Below are 26,654 nucleotides of genomic sequence, written 5' to 3' on the forward strand. Positions count from 1 at the left end.
TCCTGTGTTGCACTCATTGTACGCTTTCCTTGAGTATTCTTCTAATTTAGCAATTTTATTTACTTCTCTTTATTACCACTGGAGAACTCTTGAACATTAGACAGTAAACACATAATTAGTTTTCACAGACGATTAACTCCTCAAATCTTAATTCAACATGGGAGTCTATGAACTGGCATCTCTTCTGCAGGGAAGGGTACAATTTAGGTTGTAGTAATACCAATTAGCAGTTAAGAGAAATGTGCATTATAAGACGTACTTCCATCGTACTTTTTGTTTACAGCCCTATTGAAAATGCTGAGTTGCAGACGAGGGGCAGGTCCATACTATACATTTAAAGGAAAAGGGACCCCTGACCGTTAAGTCCAGTCATGGACGACTCTGGAGTTGCGGCACTCATCTCGCTTTACTGGCCAAAGGAGCCGACGTTTGTTCGCAGACAGCTTCTGGGTCATATGGCCAGCATGTCTAAGCTGCTTCTGGCGAACCAGAGCAGCGCACGGAAACACCGTTTACCTTCCCGCCGGAGCGGTACCTATTTATCTAGTTGCACTTTGATGTACTTTCACACTGCTAGGTTGGCAGGAGCAGGGACTGAGCAATGGGAGCTCACCCTGTCATGGGGATTTGAACCGCCGACCTTCTGATCAGCAAGCCCTAGGCTCTGTGGTTTAGTCCACAGCGCCACCCGTGTCCCATACTATACATTTAAAGCATAGTTTAAATATGCTGGTAATAGTAGCGCTCTGGCAGGGAAACTATAATTCCCAAGATTCCTTAGGGGAGGTCACATCCTTTAAATGTGTGTAGGATGTGCTTTAAAAGTAGTGGTGTAGAGCTGTCATGGCTCCCGGCCCCCTTCACACATTACTCAGGGCAATATTGTATTGTGTTTAAGGAGCGCTTCCCACTTGACAGTGAAACACTGAATCTCAGGAATGAAGGAAGATCACATTCAGACATGTATCAAATCCAGGTGCAGCACCTACATACTTCTTTGTGCCAGAGAAAGGCATGTCCTCCTTTGCTCTCAACAGAGCTGTGTTTTCACTGTTTGAAAAAAAGAGAATAACATCCAAATGCCTGTTTTAACTTCAAAATTACAGCCTAACAAGTCCATATGTGCCTGTTTTCACCAAGCCTACCGTTCGCTGCTAAGATTTTATCTATTGGCTGTCTCTTCTTTTATGTGCAAAAGCAAGCATAATAGTGACCTTGTGTGATGGACAGATTTAAGGAGTCTGTTGCCTAATGGAGCAGACATTGTGGGACAGACTTGTTCCCTGGCTTATCCAAAGAGCTGGTAGGCAACCATGTCATGTTACTCATCAAGACTCCTGTCTTTGGTTGGAACTACCTATTATGGTGCATCTTAATACTGTATCACTCTTTCTGGAATCTGCTTTCCTGACTTCTCTGCGGCCTACCTGAGGAGCAAAACCTCCGCTTCCACCGTGGCGAAAGGTACTGAGATGAAGTTCCTGCGAGAGTTCCTATGTTTCAGTTCATTACGTGAATGGGTATTTTGGAAGTTAGAGTTATCAAATCTCATGTTGTGGGGTGGGAGATGTCGATCAACACGGTATCCTCACCCAAATCTGGAATATATCTTGCCCTAGACATACGGAGCCTAGTTGTGATTGCGCAGTGGGGAGATATTCTGGACATGGTGTAGAGGTCCTTCACATTTCCAGGGCTGAGCCATGAAAGTAGGGTCTTCTAATGCTAAATTCTGGTGGGTTCTGGATCCGATTTTGCTCTTTATTTGTCTATGTGGCTGAAATTCAATTTTAGGAAATGATATTTGTAATTTTCAGTGGATTCGTGAAGTAGGAGGAGGCAGAACCTGGAAAGTATTCTAGTTTTTTACTTCCTTTGACTTCTTTTAAAATGTGTTATGACTTTTTAAAATTAAGGAATGATTTAATTTCTAAATGAGAGGTGATTGGATCTATTTATCAAGGAGTAAGGCTCATTCCATCTCACATGAAATCCATTCTCCCTATTGATGAATATATAGGGAATAGTTTCTTAGTTGGAAGACTATGGGTCTTTGCACATACTTAAATGAGTTATTTCCTTTTTAGGGCTGTAAAAGTCATGAGCAGGAGGGGGACTTAAAAAATCCCAACCCACCAACTCGAGACAGTCCCTGCCATTGCTGCAAGAGACTGTTATTCTTGGGAATTACTAATATTCTGTGTGGTTATTATAACCATATGCCTCCCTGTTGCCCCTAGACAAGTGATGCTGTTTCTTGGTAACCATGCTGCTAATTATAGATCAAATGCAGACTTATCTCCATTTACTGTATCTGTAAACTAACATTTTATATCAAACTTAAGGTGTCTTGCACTGGAAATAGAGGAAAATCTTTGTTATCAAACGGACACCCAATGATCTAAGTTTGCAGTACAATCAGAATAATATTTAGCCTGTCAACAGTTGTGTTTTACAACTGGGCTTCTAGCATCTCTTAAATGCACTATCAATGGACACAAGTATCTCTAAGATTTTGAGATCATTATTGTGCCAATATATTTACTGGTAGGTAGTATTATCACTTCCTTGGCCCAGTATGCCTGAAGGAGCGTCTCCACCCCCATCATTTAGCCTGGACACTGAGGTTCAGCTCCGAGGGCCTTCTGGTGGTTCCCTCACTGCAAGAAGTGAGTTTACAGGGAACCAGGCAGAGGGCCTTCTCGGTAGTGGCGCCTAGCCTGTGGAACGCCCTCCCATCAGATGTCAAGGAAATAAACAACTATCTGACTTTTAGGGAAGTTTTTAATGTTTGAAGTTTTATTCTGCTTTTAATGTTGAAAGCTGCCCAGAGTGGCTGCGGAAACCCAGCCAGATGGGCTGGGTAGAAATAATAAATTACATTATTATCATTATCATTATTCCACTTTAACTATTTTAATAAATGTTGCTATAATTCACTTGAACCAGCCACAGGTAGCCTTGGAAAAGGGCAATAGCACAACTGTAAAGAACATGTTCTGCGTGCAAAATGTCCTAGGTTCAACCCCTGAAATATCCAAGTAGAACTGAGAGTGACTCTTGTTCAAAGCTCCGTGAGCTGCTGTCAAGAGAAACTACTGAGCTCTATGCCCTGTCTGAGTATAAGGTAGACTCCTACGTCCTTAAGTGTCTATAGCAGAACTTTGTAGAAGGTAACAGTGATGATATTAGGGACTTAGGGTAGCACAATACATTTGAGATAACACAAGATAGGTGTTTCAAAATCCACAATAGGAGAATACCTATGTTAGGATCAGATGGGAACTGTAACAAAATCGGGAGCAACATTTTGAGTTCTCCAGCATTCTTCGTCAGACTGAATGCTAAGCAAAGTGGGGGGGGGGGGAATGTAGGTTGATGCTAAAGTCATAAAGTCTGCACTGTTCTCAGGTAAAATGGAGTGAAAGAAGATAGAGCAAGCTTAATTATGCAAATCTCTGCTCACCTCCAGGATATGAGGGTCACCCACCCAAATCTGAGGTTGTTGCCCATGTGTTCTATTATTGGGAGTAAATAGCATATTATGGCTCAACACTTACAGACAGGCAGAAGGGAAGGATTCTAAATAGCTGGGGCTGATGTCTTAAAGGAATGGGAAGATGAAAAGGGGAATTCTTTGGGTTTGGTCTCAGGCCACCACACTAACACAGAAAAGCCTAATGTAAGTGATGGGGAGCTAGCGTTTGATTATTATTTTTTATACCTAGGGTTCCTAACCACATGCATCTGTACATTTGGACAGCTGGTATCTATTCTGATTCATAGCTTTAGCTCAAGGAATTGTAGTGAATATGTTTTCCATTTCTCTCCTGGTGTGTTAATTAGATTTTCAGATAATATAGGAAGCGCATATCCTTTGTAAGTGGTAGATAATGAGAGATGTTCACAAATGGAAATGATGAATTTGAATTAATTCATAAAACAGTGTGACAAAGTGCCGTATACATCTTAGCAGTTTGAGAAACAGGTTTGGTGTGTATGCTAACCAGTTTGACAGGAAGGTTATTTTTAAGTTTTTGTACAACACTAGTCAACACCTCTCTCTTAACATGAAGTAATTTGGAATAGCAATTTTCACTTGTGCATTAAAAATGCAGATCAGTTGTCTCACTTCTCCTTTCACGTGTGGGTGAGAGAGACACCACCTATCAGAAACTACATTAAAAGATGTGAAAGGTGAGCTATAAAGAGATTTTAAAATTGCCTTGTGGAGTTTTTTCTGTGTGCCACGTAGAAAGCTCTTTAAAGGAACTTGATGTGTTTATTTCATCTTGTATGAGAACTGAAAGCTCTGATCTTTGAAGCTTTGCTGGAGAGCCACCAGGGATAATGAAGGATGTGCATTTAAAAAGTCGTCCCCATCCCTTGTGCTGCTTTCAACACCCTGTGCCTGGCAATTTTAACCCCTGACTACTCCCAGTCTTGTGGTTTAAACTAATCCTGTGGCCATGAGTCTTAAGAACAAGTCCTTTACAATACGGCATGAATTATTTGAAGGTTGCAAGGTGCCTTTTATTTCAACTTTTAAACACCTGCTGAAAACTTTCCTGTTCCACCAGACCTATGCAGGCAATTAAGAATACATCTTTCTGCAATGGTTAATTGATGTCTGTTTATACTGTGTGGTTTTATGTGTATAGTACTGTATTGTTATAAACCCGTATCATTCAGCCCAGACACTGAGATCCAACTCTACCTTTCTGGCAGTTCCCTCATTGTGAGAAGTAAGGCTGCAGGGAACTAGGCAGAAAAAATGAGCAACTATCTGACTTTTAGAATAAATCTGAAGGCAGCCCTGTTTAGAGAAGTTTTTAATGTTTGATGCTTTACTGTGCTTAATGTTTTAATTTGCTGGAAACAGCCCAGGGGCTGGGGCAATATTATTATTATTATTAGTTTAAAGTAAATAAATCTAGTAAGAATACACATTTAACACCACATCTTCTTAAGTAAGTAGCTCTAATACTCCAAGTGCTTCTGGATAGGTTTCCCTTTCTCTAGACTAGCGACACTTACTTTAGTGTTCAGTTTTAGCAGCTGCTCTTCTTTCTCACTCCAAATTATATTTATACTCTTATTAACAATTCCGTTTTTGATCAGTGTTGATCTGGCATTCATGGAGATAAATTATAATCCACGTATTAGAGTTAGTGCAAATTAAAGGTAACATATGAGCAAGGCCAGCACATCCACTAGGCAAGGTGAGGTGACTGCCTCAGATGGCAGGATTCACAGGCAACAGATCTTGATGTAGATCTTTCTTCCCTCCTTGTTCCTTATGTAGATCTTCCCTGACCCCCTCTTCCCTGGCTGGGAGAGGGTGACACAATTTTGGATTCCTCCTCATGTGCCAAAATGTCTTGGGCCACCCCTACCTATGAATCTGTGTAAATTGCAAAACTTACTGAGTAAAAGTCTGGAAGCTAAGAGACCAAACATTTAATTTTAATTTATATGCTGCTTTTCTGCTCATGAGCCTGCAAAGCAGCATACAATCAAATAAAACACCCATCTTTTCAGTAAAAGAGGCATCTGTTTCAAACCTTAGGGCACTATCAGTTTAATAGAATTACTGGCTTCCCTGGTTTCCATTGGCTTTCCAGGCCATAGTGATTTATTAAAATATTAGCTTATTATATCACTATGGGATCAAAGTTTCAAACTTATTTGGTGCTGACATTGAAAATAATTGGAGAGACCAAAAAATCAATAGCCAAAAACCTTCCATCTTCTATTTGCTTCACCAATCAACCTTCCTATTCCAAAGGCAGAACTGCTGAGAAGCTGCATTCCTAAACCCATTTACCTGGGAGTAAACCTGGAAGTAAGCCTCATTGAATGGAACGCGGGTGGCGCTGTGGTCTGAACCACAGAGCCTAGGGCTTGCTGATCAGAAGGTTTGCGGTTCCAATCCCCGCGATGGGGTGAGCTCCCGTTGCTTGGTCCCTGCTCCTGCCAACCTAGCAGTTCGAAAGCACGTCAAAATGCAAGTAGATAAATAGGTACTGTTCCGGTGGGAAGGTAAACAGCGTTTCCATGCGCTGCTCTAGTTTCGGTGTTCCGTTGTGCCAGAAGCGGCTTAGTCATGCGGCTTAGTTTTTTTTTAAGCCTCACTGAATTCAGTAGGACCGACTTCTATTTCTAATAGGTAATTAGGCTTGTGGGACGCGGGTGGCGCTGTGGGTAAAAGCCTCAGTGCCTAGGACTTGCCGATCGAAAGGTTGGCAGTTCGAATCCCCGCGGCGGGGTGTGCTCCCGTTGCTCGGTCCCAGCGCCTGCCAACCTAGCAGTTCGAAAGCACCCCCGGGTGCAAGTAGATAAATAGGGACCGCTTACTGGCGGGAAGGTAAACGGCGTTTCCGTGTGCTGTGCTGGCTCGCCAGATGCAGCTTTGTCATGCTGGCCATGTGACCCGGAAGTGTCTCCAGACAACGCTGGCCCCTGGCCTCTTAAGTGAGATGGGCACACAACCCTAGGACTGGCCCATACGGGCAGGGGTACCTTTACCTTTTACCTTTAATTAGGCTTCTACTGTCTATGTTTTATTACATTCCCCATCCAACCATTAGAATAAAAAATACTCAATTAGAACTGAAAATACTCAAACTAATGTTTTACATTTATGCTCCCTCCCTCCAACAGAGAACGCATGGATTTAAAATAATTTGCCAGAAAAGAGAAAATCCTCAGGCAAGGAAGAGAACCGGCTTTACCTACAGCGTGAGGCATTCACATACTGAGTGGCTTTGCTCCCTAGCAGTCTTGTTCCCCTGGTTAGGCCAGCCAGGAAAGAGCTGGGAGCTTGACTTGCTTCACCCAAAGAACTTCTAGGCCAGGTGTTTTTTGTTTTTGTTTTACAATCTAAGAATCAGCATGTATTTGAGTTAAAATAAAGGAATATTTTTAAAATGTTTCTGTTTGTTGTCTGTTAGGTGAACACAATAATACAGAGATTCCGAGATAACACTAACTAGATAGGCTGGGACGCGGGTGGCGCTGTGGGTAAATGCCTCAGCGCCTAGGGCTTGCCGATCGAAAGGTCGGCGGTTCGAATCCCCGCGGCGGGGTGCGCTCCCGTTGTTCAGTCCCAGCGCCTGCCAACCTAGCAGTTCGAAAGCACCCTCGGGTGCATGTAGATAAATAGGGACCGCTTTCTAGCGGGAAGGTAAACGGCGTTTCCGTGTGCAGCTCTGGCTCGCCAGAGCAGCGATGTCACGCTGGCCACGTGACCCGGAAGTGTCTCCGGACAGCGCTGGCCCCTGGCCTCTTGAGTGAGATGGGCGCACAACCCCAGAGTCTGGCAAGACTGGCCCCTACGGGCAGGGGTACCTTTACCTTTACCTTAGATAGGCTGCCCCCAATCCCAATTCCTACCTGTGAATGGAATTGAATAAATTTGGTAAGTATGCATTATACTACCACTTACCTATGTAACTGTGCTAGTAATGGTTAGGTTACTCTGGGGTTAAGGAAGAGCAACAAGATTTTAAGGCAGAGTAAGACTAAGAAGGGGACGGGGTGGCGCTGTGGGTAAAAGCTTCAGTGCCTAGGACTTGCCGATCGAAAGGTCGGCGGTTCAAATCCCCGTGGCAGGGTGTGCTCCCGTCGCTCGGTCCCAGCGCCTGCCAACCTAGCAGTTCGAAAGCACCCCCGGGTGCAAGTAGATAAATAGGGACCACTTACTGGCGGGAAGGTAAATGGCGTTTCCGTGTGCTGCTCTGGTGCCGGTTCGCCAGAGCAGCTTCGTCACACTGGCCACATGACCCGGAAGTGTCTGTGGACAGCGCTGGCTTCCGGCCTCTAGAGTGAGATGAGCGCACAACCCTAGAGTCTGTCAAGACTGGCCCGTATGGGCAGGGGTACCTTTACCTTTACCTTAAGACTAAGAAGAATTGGAGAATAAATACAGTCTCGTTTGTTTTACCTACTTCAGGCAACATGAACCAATAGGTTTGGGGGGCAGCTATGTGGAAATCCAGGGCAGTTTGCTTCCCATTGAACCCTGCTGCCTAACCCTTTGGCTAAAGTTAAACTATGTCCAATGTAAATAAATTTGCTTGAATTAATCCTTTTATCTCTTTCTTTGCTTTCCTTTGCCAAAAATTGGATGGGGTAAACTTCTTTAGCAAGGACCTGCCATACATATTGATACGCTGCATTAATTAAAAGAAGCTCAGGATGGTTTACATTAGAGATGGGAATGTGTCTTCCTAGCAATTTATTGGGCTGCGTGAACCTGTATCTGGATTGTGGCCCATACATTTGATGGCATCTGTTGACAGAAAACAGTGCATGTGCATACATGTGTGTTGCACAATGTGCAAGCTATTACACGGCCGTTTATTTTCTCCTTCCTTTTCACCCCAATCTTTGTGGCAAAAGCTTAGTGGAAAAGCTAACAGCTGGTGCCCATGAGTCTTCAACCGTGTGTTTACACTTTGGTTGCTGGGCAATATGCTTTTTCAGCTTTAAAAAAGTTGAATTAGTGACAAACTTTCACCCAATTACTGTTTAACCTACTGGCACGTAGAAGCAAAGAAGCAGGCAAAACTGGGCGAAGTGTTTTGACTAGGCAAGCTGAGGACAAACAAGCACAGGCAGTTTCACCGTGAGATAAGGGTGGTCGCCCCGGGAGGCAGACAGACAAAGATGTGAGTCACAGCCACAATCCACTTGGGAAGTCTAGTGCCCTCGAGTTAATTGTTATGCGGGGAATGCCTTTGGCTTTCCTGTCTCAGACGCCAAAATCTCCGGGGTAGCTATCCCCGACAACCGCAGTGGAGACGAGCCGACGGATCAGACAAAACCAAGGAAATAACTAGTAAGAAACAACGTGAAAACCCGCAGTTTTCAGCTGACTTCCCCTCACTAGCGTTGCTTTCGAGAAGTCCTAAAGCCCGAATGTGACACAAGACGCGTGCACTCCAGAGGGCGCTGCGGTCCACTCCAGTTGCACGCGTCCTGCTGCGGGAAACCCAACCTGGCTTTTCGAACCCCGCGTAACGTGTGAAGCGACGCTGAGGCGAAATACGGCACAAGGAAGCGGAGGGCAGACAGGAAGACGCGGGCAGCGGAGCCATTCGGCTGTAGTGTGGCCTGGGAAGAGCGAAGGGAGGGAGGGATGGTGGGTGCGAGGGGAAGACGTATTCCTGTGTTTATATTCTGGGGGTGGGTGGCCTGGTGGGAAGAGGCGGACACCAGCGGAGCGGGAACAGCTCTATAAATTCCGCGTTTAGTAGGAGGACGCGGCGGCGGCGGCGGCGCAGACGGGCTGGCTTTCTCCCAGGCAAACAGAGAGGGAAGGGAAAGTATTGCCTCACGCGCTCTTTCCCTCACACACACACACACGCAGCGCCGGGGCCAGCAGCTGGCCCAGACAGTGGGCGGGGCTTGGCGGGGCGCGCGCTCCTGGAGGGTTCGTGCCCGCGCGCCGCCGCCGCCGCCTCCGTCTCAGTCACGGTGGTTTTTCCACCATCGCCGCCGCCGCCTCCTCCTTCCTTCCTTCCTTCCTCCTCCTCCTCCTCCTCTGTCTCCGCAGTGAGGTCACGGGTGGGCGGCGCGTCAGCGGCTTCTGCTCCTCTGTCGGGGGCAGCCCGGCTGTGAGGTATGGACGGTGAAGCGGGGGGAAAGGACGCTCGCTTCCCTCGGAAGAAGGTGAGGCCGGCCGGCCGGCGGGACCCTCAGGGAGGAGGAGGAAGAGGAGCGGGGCAGGGGGAGTTGGGCGTGGGGGGGGGGGGAGAGACGGAGGGTGTATGTATTGGCGGGGGGGCTCCGTGTTTATACTGAGGCAATGGTGGGGGGGGAGAGAGAAAGGGATGGTCCCAGGGACGAAGGGTGATGGGGGAGGGGAATGGAGTGGGGTTAGCCGAGAGCAGTTGCAGGGTGTGTGTGTGTAGGGATGGTGTGCGTGTGTGTGTGTGTGTATTGCAAATGGGGTGGGGGGGGGGAGGGAAGAAAGACTCGCCTCCTGTCCGGATGGGGGATGGGAAATAGGCTTTCTTTTTAGAGGTGGGGGTAATTATTACTTAGTGTTGTGTGTGTGTTTCGGGGAAGGATCGCTTTCTTAATGGAGATCGGACTAACAACCTCCCTCCAAAGAGGGGGGGGGGAGGAAGGATTTCCTTAAACATTTTATTTATTTAATGCAATAAACTAGACAAATATGTACGAGTGGGGTGGGTGGAGGGAGGTTGTTCTGGAGAGCAACGTCGGCCTGGGAAGGGAAGCTGTGGCGTCGTCGGGGGGGGGAGGTTGGGGGAGGACAGAGAGAGAAGGGGCGATACGGCTGGAGGGGGGGAGGAGGAGGTGAAAATCTGAGGGCGTCTTTGGAGAGACTCTTTGCAGACACTCCGCCCCACACGGCCTAACCTTCCCTCTCTCTCTCCCCCCCCCCCCGTCGCCTCTCTGCTAGCTAGACTTAACCTTCCTCGCCGCCTGTCGGGGGAGGAGCGTCTGCAGCAGCAGGTTAAGTCTGATGCCAGAAGGGAAAGGAGTTTAGTTCAGGGCAGGGCAGGGAAATTCCACGAGAAGAAGAGGAGGAGTTGGGGTTGGGGTTCTGGGCTGGAGGTGTGGAAGGAGATTCCTAGTAGAAGGCCGTGGGGGGAACCGGGGGTGGGGGCAGGTCAGCAGCAGCTTCTACCAGGAATGATTCAGCGCAGGATGTGGGGGGGGGGCCTTGGGGGGGGGGCGGAGGGCCGCTTTGGTCAAACCGCAGCCCGGGGTTTGCAAGCAAAGGCACACATGCATTGGCTGTGGGAATGTTAAGTCATTGCTTTAGGATGTTTCATGAGAACAGAAGTGTTTGTGGACAAGGAATTTCCAGATTATAAGGTACTGAGTGAGTAGCTTTCAAAGATTTCCAGCTGCAGCGAACCTTTTTCGCTCAGACTGACTTTTCTGCTGAGGAACCCCTTGCTCACCTGCTCTGGAATTCCTGCATATTGCGGAGGATTCTGGGAAATGTTCTAGGGTGTGCACACTGTTCCTGCAATCTAGTGGGCCTCCTCGTTGCTCAGTGTAAACTAAAAAGAGTGGATCTTAAAATAGACAGGTCCAGTTTGCAAAGGCAGGGTGGTGGAAAGTACTGAGTGAACTTTCAAGGAAGCTTGTTTACCATATTCTCATTAAGGACGCCCTTATACCTTTCTAAGGAATCCTCTGAAGCAGTTTAAAAATGGAGGCTAGTAGCCTTTTCTGTAGTGGCTCCCTGTTTGTGGAATGTTCTCAGGGAGGTTTGCCTGGCACCTTCATTATACACCTCTTCAACCAGGCTTTGAGCTGACTAACATCCTATATCATTCTTGTATTTTTATGATGTGAACTGCCCTGAGATCTACGGATGAAGGGTGGTATGCAAATTTAAATAATAATAATAATACTACAGGTATTTATATATTTGAGTGTTTCTTCAGGAGGTGGCTTACTGTGGATGGGTGTATAAGAATTACAGTGGTACCTTGGGTTACAGACGCTTCAGGTTACAGACGCTTCAGATTACAGACTCCACTAACCTAGAAATAGTACCTCGGGTTAAGAACTTTGCTTCAGGATGAGAACAGAAATCTCGTGGCGGCAGTGGGAGGCACCATTAGCTAAAGTGGTCCCTTAGGTTAAGAACAGTTTCAGGTTAAGAACAGACCTCCAGAATGAATTAAGTTCTTAACCCGAGGTACCACGGTATTGCAAAAAGACGTTGGGAGAAGAAATTCTGTGAGATTTTGCATGTCTTTGGGAGGGTAGAATAAAGGGAATCTTAGGTGGATATTAGTAAGGTTAATGGTTCTTTGTGACATCTTGAATGTTTTTTAGGGGAAAGACTTTCTCTGTGATTTTTTTTTTTTTTTGTAGGGCTAGGTTTGGATGGAGTGTGGTAATTTGACAAAAAGTTACTCTGGGAAGTGGGAAGCTGATTGTCTTTGGGGTAAAATAAATTATGTAATTGTGGTATGTGTGTTGAGGAAGTCTGGAGAAAGACTATTTTGAAAGCATATACATTTAGACATGGGAGAAGTGAGCTGATGTTAGGGAGTGAAGAACTCTTGTGCTAAATGTGTCCCGTCCCACCCCCCACAAAAAATGCTGAGTATTAACCAAAAACTAGAAGGGAAGGGTATAGGCAGTTCATGCGTTGAAAGGGAAAATACATTACGTTGGAGTTGCTTTGTCTGAAGCAATAGTAGTGTTGTCATTCTTTATTATTGCATGAGAAACATAAGTTCCAAATGTAAAATGTGTATGGTTGCAGTGCAAGTATTTGTGTTTCATATACCAGTTTCAAAAGGCTAAAGGGAACTTTGATTTTCCTAGGACTTCTGCTGTAGATTCTGAATTTACCAAGTATGAGAGAGAAGTGCTCCTTTTTTCAATTCTACAAATTCCAAGAGTATTTTATTTTACTTAAACATGCAATAATTTGTTTCCAAACAATTATTGTTTTCTCATCACCCCTGTATTTCTAAGTAGCCTATATTGTGTAGATTCACTGTGTGATGAAAAGGTACGTAATTGCAAGGAGTTAGTTCCTAGTGATGGGGGCTGGAGACAACAGAGATAACAAATATGTGAATTGGGAGGGGGTGAGAAATGCATTACAGAGAGAGAGAGAGAGAGAGAGAGAGAGAGAGAGAGAGAGATTGATTTATGGGGAAATGTTGGAGAATTCTGAGACCAGGAAATAGCAATTGGGGCAAGAGGAGAAGGGAACAAAGCTGGTGGGAGAGAAACTAACACTTGCTGTCCCAACGTTGATCCATTCCCCTTCAAAATAGGTTATGGGGTAATATGTAGGGGAGGAGAGAAGAAGTCAAGTGGAATGTCTGCTTTGCTTACATTCTGCCTAGCTAACTTCAGGACCTGTATTATATGCAGGACAGCCTGTCATTTCATAATATGTCTAAACAGTTGATACATTAAAATGGAGGGGGTGGATAAGATAATCAGGAGTGCACATGTCTGTATTGTTGAATATGCACAGGTGAATAAATGGGGAACAGGGAGAGGAAATACAAAGATGTGTGCCGGAAGAAAACATGCCTCCTTCCCCCACAAGTAGGGCTAGGCAGCTTTTGGAAATCCTGAGCTGTTCAAGGCTTTATAGGTCAAAACCAGCACTTTGAATTGGGCCTGGGAACTAATCGGCAGTCAGGATTGGTGGGTCAGAATGTAATATGCTCAAATCATCTTGGCCCAGTGTGTAACCTGGCCACCAATTCCTGCACTAGTTGGAAGTTTCCAAACTATCTTCAGAGGCAGCCCTATGTATAACACATCACAGTAATCTAAGCTAAAGGTTACCAGAGCATAGACAACAATGGTTAGATAGAGGTGCAGATAGGAGTGCAGCTGGGCCACCTGCCAAAGCTGATAGAAGGGCTCTACACCACTGAGGCCAGCTGAGCCTCAAGGGACAGTAAAGGATCCAGAAGTACCTCAAACTGCATACCTGCTACTTCTGAGGCAATTCAACCCCTCCAAGAGCAGGCAACCTCACATCCATCCAGTCTAGGGAGCTGCCCTAGATCTGGATTGAGCTTCAGTTTGTTGGCTGTCATCCAGTCCATTACCAAGGCAAGATCTTGAGAGATCATGGATTTCTTGTGAATAGTTTTGATTCTAAGGAAAAATATGTGTAGCAATCTCTTTTATTTGACTATTCTTGATTAAGTGTCTGAAAGTAATGCCCAGAATATTTTAACAAGATAAAACTTCTGTAACTCAAGCTTGCACTCTCACCGATCAAAATATGTTAGTTCAGGAAACACTATTGCTGTGTTAAGTTTGCATATTTAAAATATATGAATTTAATTTGAAACTGTTTGATTGCTTTGGTATATTTCTGATTGTAAAATACCTGTCTGTTTTTCTACCCCTCATTCAGATTTTGTGAAAGGATGAACCCAAGAAATCAATTTTGCTGATGGCTGGGAGCTAATTTTCATTATTTGCAATGGTCGCCTTTATACATATAGTTACAACCAACAATCTAGGATCAGCTTCCACTCGAATGTTTATTGGTGAATTAACACTGAAACTGATGGAACTGGAAAACTTTGTTGGACAGTAAATCCATAACCTTGTCTATGATAGTGCAAACAACAAGATTTGATACATAAAGCTCCCCCTCTTAGAGAAGTGTAGGTTTGAAAGCAGCACATCTCAGACTGTGAGAACTTCTGTGTTCTGATGGAAGAGCCTGTAAACATTGCAATCTCCTTCAAAGCTTAACTTTGTACTAAATCACAGTTTTCTAATGGATCAAAATCACTGGATCAGTTTCAAGACCAGTGACTTGAAGATTTGAGGAAAACCTTTTTATATGTGCATTGGGTTGTTGGTTTTATATTTAGTTAATTAGAGAAAAAGTATTTTTGAATGACATATTTCTAGGCGATTCCTTAACTTCAAAGGCTGTGATTTTAAATGCAGAGTGTTGAACTTTGCATTTACCTACTTTGGTGTCTTATTTAATTAAAAGCAGCCATACTGGTTGAGCAGCTGAGACAACCAGGAATTGAGATTTGAAAGACCTGCCAGTGATCAAACTTCAGAGTCACCTCTCTAAAGTTTAGCTATGGAAGCTGCACAGACAAACTTTCCCCGTGGTTGTCAGTCAAAGCAAAAGGGGACTGCAGCAGCAGAAGAGGACAGTCCTCCAGCAAAAAAAGCAATGACAGAAATGCATGTAAAACAAACGGTGGTAAATAAATTGTCAACAATAAAGAAGGAACATTTGGATGAATGTGAAGAAAACTTTATGGAGGACAGAGAGGAAGATTCCAAACCAAACACTGCTGCAGCATCTGAGCCCTTGAACTTAAATCCAGGGCTGAAACATACACTGGCACAATTCCACTTAAGTAGCCAGAGTTCGCTGGGAGGACCAGCAGCGTTTTCAGCTCGCCATTCTCAAGAAAGCTCGTCTTCTGTCTTTGTACCTCTCCCATCGCCTCAGATCCTTCCTGGTCCACTGCTTGTTCCTTCCGACAGCTCTACAGAGCTGACACAGACTTTATTGGAAGGGGAGTCTATATCATGTTTCAACGTTGGAGGGGAACAGAGACTTTGCCTGCCTCAAGTCTTGAATTCTGTGCTCCGTGACTTTTCTTTACAGCAAATTAACACAGTGTGCGATGAACTTTACATCTATTGTTCTAGGTGCACTTCAGACCAGCTTCACATCTTAAAGGTTTTGGGAATCCTTCCGTTTAATGCCCCGTCTTGTGGGCTGATCACACTGACTGATGCTCAGAGACTATGCAATGCATTGCTGCGCCCTCGCACTTTCCCTCAAAATGGTAGCCTGCTTCACGCGAAGAATTCACTGGCCCAGCTAAAAGAGACAGGCGGTGCCTTTGAAGTAGAGCATGAGTGCTTGGGAAAGTGCCAGGGTTTATTTGCTCCACAGTTTTATCTGCAGCCAGATTCGCCATGTATCCAATGTTTAGAATGCTATTCGATGTTTTCTCCCCAAACATTTGTGATGCATTCTCATCGAACTCCTGACAAGAGGACCTGCCACTGGGGCTTTGAATCAGCTAAATGGCATTGCTATCTTCATATTAACAAAAAATATTTAGGCAAGCCAGAAGAGAAAAATATGAAGCGTCTCTTGGAAGAAATGAAAGAAAAATTCAGTATGAAAAATCAGAAAATAATCCAGGCTAAAGTAAGTTTATTTATAGTTGTAAAATATTTGTGTTTAATTAAGATTTAAAATTGCATTAAAAGTATTCTAAATATGTGTTTCCTAAATGTAAATTGGACCCTTTAATTTTTTGAAAAACTTAAGTTGCTATCAGGAAGTGTTACCATGGCAAATACAACAAAATAACACTTCAGTGTTTTAAAACCCAGGGATATTAGATAAGCTAACAAGTTTGGAATTTTACTTTTTGCTTCCTAACTGACTTAAGTGCATGGAACATCAATTAACATTGATGTACAGACTTGCCTGTTTGATTTTACTTCACACGCATACATAGTTGTTATAAATAGCTTGGCACCAGGCAATGATAAATGTAACCATGGAGCACTGTCCATACTACAAAATATGAGTTATTGTCTTTTTCATTAGGTGTTATATGTTGTAAACTGTTCCACAGTTGAATATGGCTAAAGAAAATAGATAGAAGTCATTGTGCTTTATTTTAAAAGAGCACCAAAAGAATACAGATAACGAGACCCACAGATATCTTTTATGCTGGAGCATAGTGTTTAAATATCTATAATTATTTTTTCCATTCTCGATTATTATTGTGTCTACTTTTAAAATCCCAGAAGCACCTCATATTTTCTGCCTTCTAAATAGAAATATGTTGTTTGTTTCAATTCAGAGATGTGAACACCTGGAGAAATTTTATGTATAAGTAGCCTTTAGGAGTTTTTTCGTTGTCTATATACTGTGTCTTTCATAACACATCAAAGAAACTACAAATGCACAAACATACAAAGCAGCCTTGTATCATCTGCCTTGCCTGACAGAGGTTCCCCAATGTTTCAGCCTTTTCCTGGCATGTGTTGCTTGATTTCATCTAAGCTGGCTTGGAAATAGTATGAATTGAACTTGAGACCTTCTGCATGCAAATTGTGAGCTCTATCATTGAACTATGGTTCCACTCTAAAAACTCAGCAAAGCTTATTTTGATGGGTGGAGGTTGTCAGAAACTGAGAGCAAGCAAGAAGCACCAAGAGACTCTTTTTAAGCCAGTGTAGATGAGAGGATGGGAAACGTGGCTCTCCAGGGTTCAGGCAAGGGTCTCTGACAGACCTACCTGGAGATATGGGGGATTGAACTTGGGACCCTCTGCATGCAAAGCAGATGCTCTACCACTGAGCAATGGCCTTTATTGAGAGTGACTCAGGATCAGTCCCTGGAATCTCCAATTAATAGTCTTGGATAGCAAGCTGGGGGAAAACCCTGCAGAGATGTTGCCAGACAGAGCAGATGATAATGGGCTAAAAGAGTCAGTAGTTTAATTTGGTTATAAGGCATCTTCATATGTCTACGTGGCCCCATCTGATGAAGGCAGCAAGCCTCATCCACAAAGTGCGGTGCAGCTCTAAATGAATGTTGGACCACAGATGGGTGATTGGGAGCTTACTTGTTCTAGGTACACAGGCCAAGAAGATACTGAACTTGTTATGGCAACAGAAACTATAAATTTCCCAGCTTAATCAGGTTTATATGATCATTAAAGATGTAGCAAGTGTGCTGCTATTCATTAAATGACAACACAGCTTAAGGTATGGTAACTCATTAGACAATATTTTGGCTTACCTTAAAAGAAAATGATTGATACATTGTGTCTCAAGGCTTATAAACAACCTCATTATCGTTTTGTTGCATTCTTGCAATATGGCTAATGAAGGGCTATGTATTACCAAAATATTGTGCTGCATTTACATATTGCTGTATAAATACAGATGACCTTTCCATGAGCCTTCACAATATGAGTTTTAATGAGTGATTTGTGCGAGAGGGGGAATTTAAATAAGGACACGACGACTGCAATGAAGACTATGGTTTTGTTGATGTGCCATTGTGAAGACTCCTCATACTTAATAGGCCGGGGCTGTCTCGTGGATAGAATATTAAATTACAGTTTCAGGGAATTATATTCTCATCTCATGTGTAGAATAGTGCTTGTTTGGTAATGGGTGGTTACCTAAAATATGGAAGAAGCGTTGAGCTAAGGACCTCTCTATCAGTATTCCACACTCAACACGATTCCTTAAAATAACACGCATGCTCACCTACCTACCTTTCTCCCTTCCTGCTAGAGGCCGGGTGTTAGCATGTTTGTAGTTGAGCAACTATGCATTTGCATGAAGAAACAGAAGGGACTGCACTGATCTTGATGTGTATTGAACATATTTCTGAACATCATTCCAAATCCCCTTTCTTTCAATAGTGGGAGGAAATAAATATACAAAGAAAGCTGGTTACATCTGAGTTGTGGTGATTCCCCCTCTTTATTTCTAGAGGAACTATTGCTGTTGGGTTTGGGCAAGTTATCTGTAAAATGCAAGACAATTAACATTATCCTAGGAGTAATTGCGCATCTGGGTAAGAATGATACAACTATATCCTCTCCTTCAGCTTAACAGAATGTAAAATGCTACTTAAAGCTTTTATAAGGAGAATTTATATGTGTGAGAATAGGAACATCCTTATCCAGCATTCACAGAAATTCTAGAAACACTCTGCTGCTTCAGCAGTGCTTCTAACACTTCTGAGATGTGAAAAGCAAAGTAGCAAAAGAATAGTTAAGATGCAGTGATTCTGGGGATCTTCACATTTTGATGAGGAAAAAAAGGGGGTGGAGGATAGAGGAATGCCCTTCTGCTAATATGAACTACACCTAGCTGGCTTTGGCTGACACCCCCCTCCCAAAGACTCTAAATATATTGTAAGTGCTGAAAATGCAAGAATCAGTGCTGCATAAGAATTACTCAGGAGGGTAGGGGTTAATTCAAGACTTTATTTTTTAAAAATGTTACTGTTGAAACTTTTAGTCCAATCCTTTTAAAAACATAATGCTGTAGCAAATTTTTATTTGACTCTCATAATATGTTTGCATATGTCAAAACAGGTTTTTAATTAATTATGATTTGGGGAAGGTTGAAAAGCGAATTAAGTACAGTATCCGAAGCCATAGTGCAAGGTGTTGTTGCCTTCAAGTGCAGAGTTGTTAAAAGGATTGGCATTATCTATGGAGCTGAGATGTTCCATCATTTTTTAGTAACCTCATGATGGATGTCGTGTCCTCCTTGTGACACAATTTGGGAGAAACAAATGTTTTTGAAGGCAAGGAACTCCAGCTGTTTTTAGTTCCTCTGGTGCACATATACATCTCCATGTGTCTTGTGAAATATAGTGTTTCGTCTCCTCCGCATAAAGCATATTAAATGACTCATCGTGGTTTAGCACACACATGAAATGTGCAAAGGGGAAGAAAAAGATCTGCCTACAGATGTAAGCACTTTGATATGCTGAAACAGATTTGCCCCGGGGAGGATCCCTGTCTTGAAGTTTCACCATCTGTGATCTAAACACAAACATACTAAAACTCTGTTTCTGTTCTCTGCTTCTCAGTTTCACTATGAATGCTCTCTGCAAAGTTGGTTCTTGGAACAAATTTGCTTTTTAATTTCACAGTATAACTGAGTGGTGAGTAATGAGTAGCCAAAGCACACGCTGGCTCTCAGGTATTCTCAGAAGCGGTTTTTTAAGAACTCAGATTTATGCTTTGTTAGCTGGGATAGAACAACGAGAAGGCAAGGTCATGGGCTAATGGTAAAACTGAATTAATTCTACATCTCTGAAATTCTCACTCATAGCAATTTGCAGTTATCACACAAATTGAGATGCTATTTCACATGCAGTAGTGCTTTCCATTTAGGCTTTTTGTCCCATTTGAAGTGGCCCAATTTATCCTAATACAACACTTTTGCTACAGAAGAAACATTGTTTGATGTATACATGTGAAACACATTTTGAAGTGGCAAAGCCATGTGGCTTTTGCAGACAAGGTTTGCATCTAGACTTCTGCCAGCTCCTCCTTGTCACTTTTTTCTATAAAAATCTACCTGGCTAATTTGTTTCCTGATTAAAAGAAAGAGACTGAAGCCAGTAACTAGTGCTCCTTCACCGGGGGAAGAACAACATTGTTTGTTCATTCTCCGCAGTCATGTCCTATACTTACTGAACCTTCAGAAATGAAAGTTGAAATTCTCAAGGTTTTTTTAAGCTGTCATATTTGAAATAAGTACTTTATCTGGCCATGGAAACCCTAGCTCCTTTCCCATCTTTATCCATTATGAAGGTTTCATACTGATACACATTGCTATGACAATGGTATTAAGAACCTTGAATTAAAATCCCACATGCTGCCATTGACGCAATATATGAATATTTCTGAAGCATGTACTTTGATCAAAAGAAGCACAGGATCACTTTTGGTCACTCATGGGAGGCTTTCAAGCCCACCCCATGCCAGTATGGGAGCATTGTCCAGAGCAGGGTCCTATGTGGCATAGTATATTTATTGTAGTAAAAAAGCTGGAAGATGACCAGTTTTCAAGAAAGCTTCTAATTCTTTCATCTGTAATTGGAATGGGGGAAACTGAGGTAATCTTGCTTTTCTACTGTTGCTTCTGTTTTTTTGCCTTGTAATTTCTTCCGCCTAATTTGATGACATTGGAGAAATAATTGTAAAGCAGTTCCTCCAGATCATAACTCTCACAACTGGAATGTTGTATCATAAAACATAAATGCTGATTTTTTTCCCTCTTCAGGCAGATTCTCAGTATAACCTAGAATTTCAACAATGGTATCCAGTTGTAAAGCAGGAAGCAGATTCCGTTAATCAGCCGCACTCATTCATGCATCCCAGGTAAACATCCTTTTGTCAAGAATATGAGCAGTGAATGCACAACTTGAAGTTTAGAGGTGTAGTCCATATTTTGCGCAAGGATAAGTGAACGTTCTAGAGTTTGGTCACATATGTAACATGTGTCTTAAGAAATTATTTCTTAAGAAATAATTATAGGCCTCCTGAGCCAGGGATGTGGAGGCTGTGATTCTCCATATATTGTTGGATTCTATCTCCCTCAGAATCATAAGTATCCTGGCCTCAGCCAGGAATTACAGAATTTGTAATCCAAAAGCATATGGAGGGCCAGATATACCCCATTCTGCTCTAGACCAATCTAGAGCTGAACTTTGGTATTATGGGCCACTTCTTCCAAAGCAGTTTCTACTCTTCTTCTTGCTGTTTTACAACTCTTGATTTCTTTGTAAAACTGAGCTTTTGTGCAAGAGTGATATTTACCTGACTTGTACAAGTTTTGTGCAAGATTCATAGAGGTTTTGTGCAAGAGCACCTTATTAACAAACATATATCAATAGAGCCCAGTGTATGTACTGCAGACTCCAAGGTAATATCACATGTACTCTGTGGCATTCCTGAGAGAACAGTTCCTTCGCACCAGGTTGCTGACATTTATTTGTGACTTCAGCATGGGCAATTGATGGAAATGATCAAACTAAATTGTGAAGTTTCAGTCCCCAGAAACAAAACAGCTAGCTTGTGTGATCAGGTAAGGAGCAAATGAAGGTAGGGCGCGGCGATAAAGGCCACACACCCAAATGCCACCTCACGGGACAAACAGCCCAGCCCCCCAAATTTGTTAATGACCTTCCACATCCAGCTGTTGTGGCATTTTGGTGATGTCTTGTGAGTACGGTGAAAAACATCCGTGCCTGAGCAGCACTGATTCTGCAATAAACGCCTGTCTGGGACCACCTTCATTCTTTTCCTCCAGAGACTTAAACCAGCTGCTAAGAGAAGACCTGCTTCAACACTTAAGGTGCATATGTAGGGAAAAGTACTACATAGTTGCTTGAGTGACTGAAGTTGGCTGGCCGGAATATGGGCCTTTTAAGCTTTTGTCAAGCGGATGTTGAAAGGAAGAGGATTCTTTGTTCCTTGCTCCTTCCATCCTTTGGGACCAGACCAGTGCAAGTGTAACAGCACTTTCACTGTTCTCTTGGAACCTGTTGTGTCTCCTGGCTCTTCTATCCCAGCTCTTCAGCCCTTCAGTTACCTGCACCTTTTGCTTTAGAGCTTTCTCTTTACTATGCTATGGACGTAGCCCTGCAAGCAATCCAGTTCTGCCCCACTCACCTTTTTCTCCAAGCTGAGCTCTTCCCACTTACCTGCAAGGTTGATTACCCTGCTGTAGTTGACACAGATTTCTCCGTTGCCTCTCTCTTAGACTTGCTGGCATATACAATTTAGGCTAATGTAAAGCTGGATGTGTTACAGAAGCAAGTACCAATGTAGTTAGGAAGCAGATTCCTAAAGCGGATGGCGGTGAGGGGTGATTTGTATCAGCCTGTCAAGGAGCTGCTTTTCTCAGGCTAGATTTGGTCCAGAGTTAATTAGGCATATATTGTTGCACTGTGTATGTGGGGGGGGGGTATGTGCAATAGCAATTTCAATCTATATTCAAAAGTTGTTTTAACAATCAAATTGCTGCATGGGAGACTCCACTTGCACTGTATAGTTGTCCGTCAGTCTCACAAATTAAACGCAGCTGCCTTTCAACCACGTGAAGAGTTGACACGCTTCACAGCTCACTGAAACCATGGGAAGCTCTGCTCTGCTGATGGCATGTCTGTATAACGCTGATGTAGCAGTTGAATTATCACATGCGCCGTTCCTCAGCTAATTTCACAAACAGAGCACATTGCTTCATTATGGTCACATATCTACCAGCCAAACAGATTCCCTCTGTCCCAAGTATTTGTAATAGCTTTCAAAATGTATCTGGATTCCATCCCCCCCAAAGAGAATTTCTTTAAAACACTTTTTTTAATTGCACATTATTATTTCAGATTTCTACAGCGTAACACAAATGCAAAAATTGGAAAATGGAAGAGAAAACATTAAAACAAGTTTAGTACAGCATGAGGCTGTTAATCTCTGTTAATCTCAGGGTCCTGGGTTTGAGCCCCATGTTGGACAAAAGATTCCTGGGTTGCGGGGTCTTGGGTTCGATGACCCTCATATTCCCTTCCAACTATGCATTTCTATGATTCTGTGACTAAAATTTGCTGAGTTAATTGTGTTCTTTGCACCTTCCTTTTTTAAATAGCAGTATGAATTCCCGTGTAGTTGATATTGGGGGGGGGGGAATATTATTTAAACTGCGTAGGAAATAAGAGTAGCTGAGGCTGCAACGCTGCACTTTTGAAAATATGCTTTTAGGATTTATATGCTGCTGTTAGTGTTCAAAGCTCTTCCATATACACAGGATTGCCAAGGTAGTGTACAAGAACCTGCAGAACACAGTGGTGGTGTTATCACTTTCTATATTGTAAATTTTGGAGGCTGAGACAGATGTGATGAATAGAGGCTTTTGGACTAAGATATATGAAGGGTCATCTGCTACAGTATGAGATTACCTGGATTCTTCATTATTCATCAGTGGCCCTCATCTGAGGGTTACACCACCTGAAGTTCAGTGGAGAGTGACGTGGGAGAAGGCCATATTTAGCACGCCCTCCTTAGAGGATTTCTCCTGGTGCCAGCTCTGATGTCTGGGCAAATACAAATGCCAAGCACTGAAAGGACATTTCAGCATGTCCTGTAACTGGCTTTAGGTTGTGGTTTTATGCTGGACATATTTTATGCCTGCTACACATAGAATTTTTTTTCATGTCTACTTGAGAATTATTTTATTATTTTCATCTCCATGAATTGTCTGCCACCATGGGAATCTTAAACTAAAGGGTGGTCTTTCTTTAAATGTATTAAGACTGTCTACGAAGCTGATGACAGCTCTTTAGCTGCTGTGGTGCAGCTTCTTTACACTATATAATTTTCCTATATGTGCCTCCACTTCAATCTGAGAGCACGGGCATTTATCACCTGCTCTGTAGCAATTTGCTTGCAGATGCAGTTTTTGGGAGCAGAAACACTGCTGCAGCCATTCCCACATAAGAAACTATGCAGTCCTCAGGTGAATAAGCGAAAATTTAAAATGGTAGGGTGCCTTTGTTAGTTAATAAGGGAAAGAACTGGTTTTACTAGGAATTTATTTGCTCTGTCTTTAAACTAACTCACAGCTGTAACCCTGCTGATATTCATCTGTGGGAAAAGCGAAGTTGCTCCATTACTATAATGTGGTTTATTTCTGCAATATGAGTGGCATATTCTGCACAATTTGAGCACTCATAGTTTTGTATAATATACAGTTAAATCTATGTGATAAAGCAATAGCCTGAAAGCATTATGCAAATTTTCAAGAGTACAGAGTTGAATAAGGTGAGGTATGGTAGTAATACACAAAAACTAAAACTTTCTCTTTATTCATCCTTGCCAATGAGACATTCATATCTCATGATAGCAACTAGTTGATTTGGTTTCTGCCTGGCTTTCCTTAGTTGATTTGTTTTTTATCCTGTTAAACTAAACAACGAATATGCACAACTGCTTTAAAACAGATTTCCATTTTAAATCTGTTCTGGTGTAACCAAAGCCTATTTAATTCATGTTCCCAGGTTTTAAAACCTAAGATGTAATAATAATTCATGCTTGGTTCAAATTCAGTTGATTAATTTTTTTTAAATTCTGCATTTTTATTTTTTTGTTTCCAGCTACTACTTCTATATGTGTGATAAAATGGTTGCTCCCAATGTCTCCCTTACCTCTTCTGTGCCACAATGTAAAGAAGCTACTAAAACCGCAGAGAAGATTTCAGAGGTAATTAAATCTCTACCGGGACAGTCAGTGAAGCAACACAGCGGTGGCAAACGTAAAAAAGCCATTTTCTTTCAGGATCTTTCTCTTGAAGTACAAGAGAAAGTTGATTTGAAACTTAGTACAGAAGTGTGTGCTAATTCAGGTGAGTAGGAAAAAGAAACATCTTTCTGTACACTTGCATCTTGTAACGTGCAGCTGCTTTCCGGTGTAGCGTTTCAACAATCATTACTTTTCCTACCTTTTTGACTCCTATAGAGCGGCCTGTATCCATTAAACCTGCAAGCAGAAGGAAAGCTGAACTGATCTCTTCCAAAGTGACTACAGAAGACGTAGTAGAAGTAATCAGCAGTGCACAAACTTCATCTCAGACTCTTCCACGTGATACTGGCTGTGATGATGACAAAGGGAAAATGATGGAAGATGTAATGAAAACCTATATAAAACAGCAAGAAAAGCTACATACAATTTTGCAAAAGAAGCAGCATCTTCAGATGGTATGGCATGTATTTGATTTAGCTTCGTTCTGTCTTCTGAAACCTGCTTGTTGCATAACTTTTTGTAGTGGTTTTAAATCTTGATTACCGTGAAGTGTTAACTACAATAATAGACAGATAGGATCGTACAAGGAAAAGGCTTGTCTCCTCATTTCAAGTCACATTAACTTAATATACTATAAACTAATATAATCCTGAAATTGCTGACTTGGCTGCCAAACCTCAAGTGTTACTAGAATAATCTTTTAGAGTCTAAAGTCACCACCTGGATATGGTTTTTATTATTGTATGCTAAAATGCCATGGCTACATAATTATAAATTCTTACATTGTAGACTGTGTGTCTGCACTGGAGGAAGTGCTCTGGAAATATTCTGTCCATACGTTCCTTACCCAAAATGCAAAGGATTAGAAGTCCGCAAAGGGGATACTTGAGATAGCATTAGACATAAAACTGAGGTTGTAGATAGCCACTAAGAATTGCCTATAGGGAATTAAGTAGGGAGTTCTACAACACTGATTGCCATTCCTCCCCTTTTCTACCTCTAGGCCACAAATCACTGGCAATTAGCATAAAGGTAAAGGTAAAGGTACCCCTGCCCGTACGGGCCAGTCGTGTCCGACTCTAGGGTGGTGCGCCCATCTCACTTAAGAGGCCGGGGGCCAGCGCTGTTCGAAGACACTTCCGGGTCATGTGGCCAGCGTGACGAAGCTGCATCTGGCGAGCCAGCGCAGCACACGGAAATGCCGTTTACCTTCCCGCTAGTAAGCGGTCCCTATTTATCTACTTGCACCCGGGGGTGCTTTCGAACTGCTAGGTTGGCAGGTGCTGGGACCAAGCAACGGGAGCGCACCCCGCCGTGGGGATTCAAACCGCCGACCTGACGTCGGCAAGTCCTAGGCGCTGAGGTTTTACCCACAGCGCCACCTGCGTCCCTGCCAACTAGCATAGGCTCCTGTAAATTGATATTGGTGATTAATTTTGTGGATTAAATTACAAGACTGATTTAACCACCGCCAGTACAATTTTGACTTGAATGTGGGAGAAAGGGTATCATTTAGTATACACAAAAAACTATCTGAAGCCATATGGAACAATCCTTCAGCATTCCGTATAGTAAAAAGGTAAAGGGACCCCTGACCTTAGGTCCAGTCGTGGCCGACTCTGGGGTTGCGGCGCTCATCTCGCTATATTGGCCGAGGGAGCCGGCGTACAGCTTCCGGGTCATGTGGCCAGCATGACTAAGCCGCTTCTGGTGAACCAGAGCAGCGCACGGAAACGCCGTTTACCTTCCCCCCGGAGTGGTACCTATTTATCTACTTGCACTTGGACATGCTTTCAAACTGCTAGGTTGGCAGGAGTTGGGACTGAGCAACAGGAGCTCACCCCGTCGCGGGGATTTGAACCACCGACCTTCTGATCGGCAAGTCCTAGGCTCTGTGGTTTAACCCACAGCACCACCCGCGTCTCTTCTTCCATATAGTACTCTGCTGCTACAGAATAGGGTTTTGCATCTGGTTCCAGACAAATCCTGGATCCTGAACTGAACCAAGTTTGATTTGACCTGATTCAAGATTTATCTAAAGTGGGCTGAGGCAGCTCCAGATCACCTCAGGTCAGATCTACCTGGAGCAAACCATAGCTATCAAAGGGGCGTGGGGGGAGAAGGAGATTATGGAGGCATTGCCTCTTTCTCACCACTACCAACCACATGTTTAATTAGGGTTTTAAATCCTAATTTTTAATTAGAGGCTGTGCAAACCACCTCATTGCATTTGGGACCTGGACTGGGGTCTGATCAAGTTTTCTGAATTAGGAGTGCCTTGCTGAAGCCTACAGTTTAACACTTGGCTCCAGTATTTTGCAGAAA

General features: G+C 43.1%; 1 protein-coding gene across 1 annotated transcript in view; it reads left to right on the forward strand.

Moving 5' to 3' along the window:
* The first annotated feature begins 9,426 nt into the window (after window positions 1-9,426).
* The window catches only part of SKIL (SKI like proto-oncogene), a 33,061-nt gene continuing 15,833 nt past the window's right edge, over window positions 9,427-26,654 (forward strand). The window contains exons 1-5 of the mRNA XM_083739486.1: window positions 9,427-9,675; window positions 13,898-15,685; window positions 20,317-20,414; window positions 24,185-24,432; window positions 24,546-24,784. Of these exons, the coding sequence (XP_083595612.1) occupies window positions 14,591-15,685; window positions 20,317-20,414; window positions 24,185-24,432; window positions 24,546-24,784 (1,680 nt within the window). The 5' untranslated portion in view covers window positions 9,427-9,675; window positions 13,898-14,590. The remainder of the gene's footprint in view (window positions 9,676-13,897; window positions 15,686-20,316; window positions 20,415-24,184; window positions 24,433-24,545; window positions 24,785-26,654) is intronic.

The sequence above is a fragment of the Podarcis gaigeae genome (assembly GCF_964106915.1).
Source record: "Podarcis gaigeae genome assembly, chromosome: 5".
In the NCBI taxonomy this organism is placed as follows: Eukaryota; Metazoa; Chordata; class Lepidosauria; order Squamata; family Lacertidae; genus Podarcis; species Podarcis gaigeae.